The 2,500-nt window shown below is 47.8% G+C and overlaps 1 protein-coding gene across 1 annotated transcript in view; it reads right to left on the bottom strand.

Annotated features, from left to right (window-relative positions):
- pgm2 (phosphoglucomutase 2) overlaps positions 1-2,500 on the bottom strand; it is a 9,889-nt gene that overhangs the window by 4,824 nt on the left and 2,565 nt on the right. The window contains exons 2-5 of the mRNA XM_083693283.1: positions 2,196-2,363; positions 1,725-1,919; positions 263-346; positions 1-13 (exon numbers count right to left, since the gene is read on the bottom strand). The exon at positions 1-13 is cut by the window's left edge and continues 181 nt beyond it. Of these exons, the coding sequence (XP_083549409.1) occupies positions 1-13; positions 263-346; positions 1,725-1,919; positions 2,196-2,363 (460 nt within the window). The remainder of the gene's footprint in view (positions 14-262; positions 347-1,724; positions 1,920-2,195; positions 2,364-2,500) is intronic.

Genomic DNA, 2,500 nt, shown 5'->3' with positions numbered 1-2,500 from the left:
TCTCCCAATACACCTGAGGAGGCGGGGGAAGGGGGGGAGAGAGAGTAAGAGAGGAGAAAAAGAGAGAATCAATTTATACATGAAGTGCAAAGACGGACATTGATAAAACAACACCCGTCAATCAAGCGATCGATCACCGATCTGTCAATCAAGCAAAATCAGTCAAGCAACAAATAAAATCAACGAGTCATCAACCCACTATTTTAACAATCGGATCAATCAATTATCAATGTAACTGATGAATGACAGTCTTTGTTCGGACCTTGTATCCGTTGTCCTGTTTGGGGTTGTGGGAGGCCGTCACCATGATGCCAGCACACAGACCTAGGAGAGACACAGTGAAGGGCTGGAGAGAGAGGAGGAGGGGAGGAGGGGAGGAGGAGAGGAGGAGGGGGAGGAGGGGGGCCGAGGAGAGGTAAACATGAGGTTAATTTCACCAGAGAGCTATATAGACGGACAGACAGACAGATATATAGACAGACAGACAGACAGACAGCTCTATAGACACAGACAGACAGCAGACAGACAGCTCTATAGACAGACAGACAGACAGCTCTATAGACAGACAGACAGCTCTATAGACAGACAGACAGACAGACAGATAGCAGTCAGACAGCTATACAGACAGATAACAGTGTCAGCAGGGGCTGAGGCAGGGCATTCACACTGTCAGCAGGTTATTAATATCCATATCCATATACTCTGGTGTGTGAGCCAGGCTATTAAGACATTATCAAGCCTGTTACAACCACAGTTTATTTATATAGGAGGGATAACAACACAAGCCAACCAGCATCACTGCTAAATACCATCCTGTGTGTGTGATCACTCAGAGAGAGTGCTCTGGTAATTTCAGCCCATGAGCCCAGTGGGTGTGTGTCCATGTGATGTGTGCATGATCAAGGACTGTCCCCAGCTCGGATTGGCTAAGGGATTGTGGTGGGGATCCCAGATTGGCTGAAAACCTGAGGCATCAACATTTGGTGTCTATGTGTGTGTGTGTGTGTGTGTGTGTGTGTGTGTGTGTGTGTTGTCTTTAAAAGGATAAACAAAAAGCTAACATTGGAACATAACAGAACTATTGGCCAAGATAGGGTAATGGTAAACTAGGCTTGTTCACAGAGACTGTGTGTAACTGTGTGTGTGTGTGTATGTGTGTGTGTGTGTGTGTGCGTGCAAAGTCTATCAGGCCTGTAGGCGTGTGTATATGTATAGTGTGTGTATGTGTGGTTGAACACTGTGGTTATTGCTTGTTACGTAATTTGCATTGGGAAAGTAAGTGTGTGTGTGTGTGTGTGTGTGTGTGTTATTGACTAAGCCTAACTGCAACAGGATCTGGAGTAACGCCCCCCCCCAAAAAAACCTGAATTTGCCCTTAAGCTATGACTTTTTCTTTTTTTTCTTCTCTCAAATAATAATAATAAATAAATAAATAAATAAATAAATAATAGTAATCCTTCCTTCTTCTAGCATTGTGACTGCCAATGGCACCTGGTCCTAGCATAGATTTTTGCTAATGATGACTGATGTACAGATGATTCACTTATAAAAGCATCTGCTAAATATCAAAAATGTAAAATATACTTTCAGGGCTGTCTGCATGTGGAAATACCAGACACTGCACCTTTAAAGTTCACTAAACGCTACAAAGATACTGCTGTGTACAAACTGAATACGCAACACTGTCTTTAAGCTGGTGCCAATAAGTTTGATTTCCGACTTACCACAAAGGGCGTGGGTGTGATGTCACAGAAGAGGTGGACGGGCACGCCCTGGCTGGTGAAGACGGCGGATGCCAGGCTGGCGAATCGCTTGCTGCTGCCCCCGCTGGTGGGGTGGGCCCGGGCATCGTACCCAATCACCACGCCCCGCTGCTTCAGGTCCTCCCCGAAACACTGCTCCAGGTAACGACAGAAACCCTGGAGGGGGGAGGGGGGACGTACAGAGAAGAGAAGAAGAGGAAGAGGAGAGAGAGAGAGAGAGAGAGAGAGAGAGAGAGAGAGAGAGAGAGAGAAGACTGTATACTGTGTGTGTTGATAGACATCACATGATCAGTAAGTGTAAGGATCAGGATGCTTATCATGCCATCTATGTACCAGAGGAGTGGGGAATGTTTCACCCACAACACACTGTCTGGTCTGTAGATTTTGTGTGTGTGTGTGTGTGTGTGTGTGTGTGTGTGTGTGTGTGTGTACCTGGGTGGTCTGGATGATGGTGAGGTCGTTCATGCAGGCGATCCCGGGGCCCATGGCGGCCCTCAGCCCGGCCGTGCCAAACTCCATCCTGGCTTTGAAGCATTTCTGGAGCTCCTCCACCGCCCCCTCCTTCACCAGGCCACGCACCAGGGCCACCGTCTGGGGGTTCTGGGGGAGGGGGAGGGGGAGAGGGAGAGGGGGGTGAGATGGTACAGTTCTGGTCGTCAAATAAGGAAGAACAGCCCGCACAGGGAATCTGCTTCTCCCAAGTGCTTTATTCCACCAAACAACGGATGGACCAACAG

The sequence above is a fragment of the Argentina silus genome (genome assembly GCF_951799395.1).
Source record: "Argentina silus genome assembly, chromosome: 21".
NCBI classification, from domain to species: Eukaryota; Metazoa; Chordata; class Actinopteri; order Argentiniformes; family Argentinidae; genus Argentina; species Argentina silus.
This window is presented reverse-complemented; position numbering and strand designations above follow the sequence as displayed.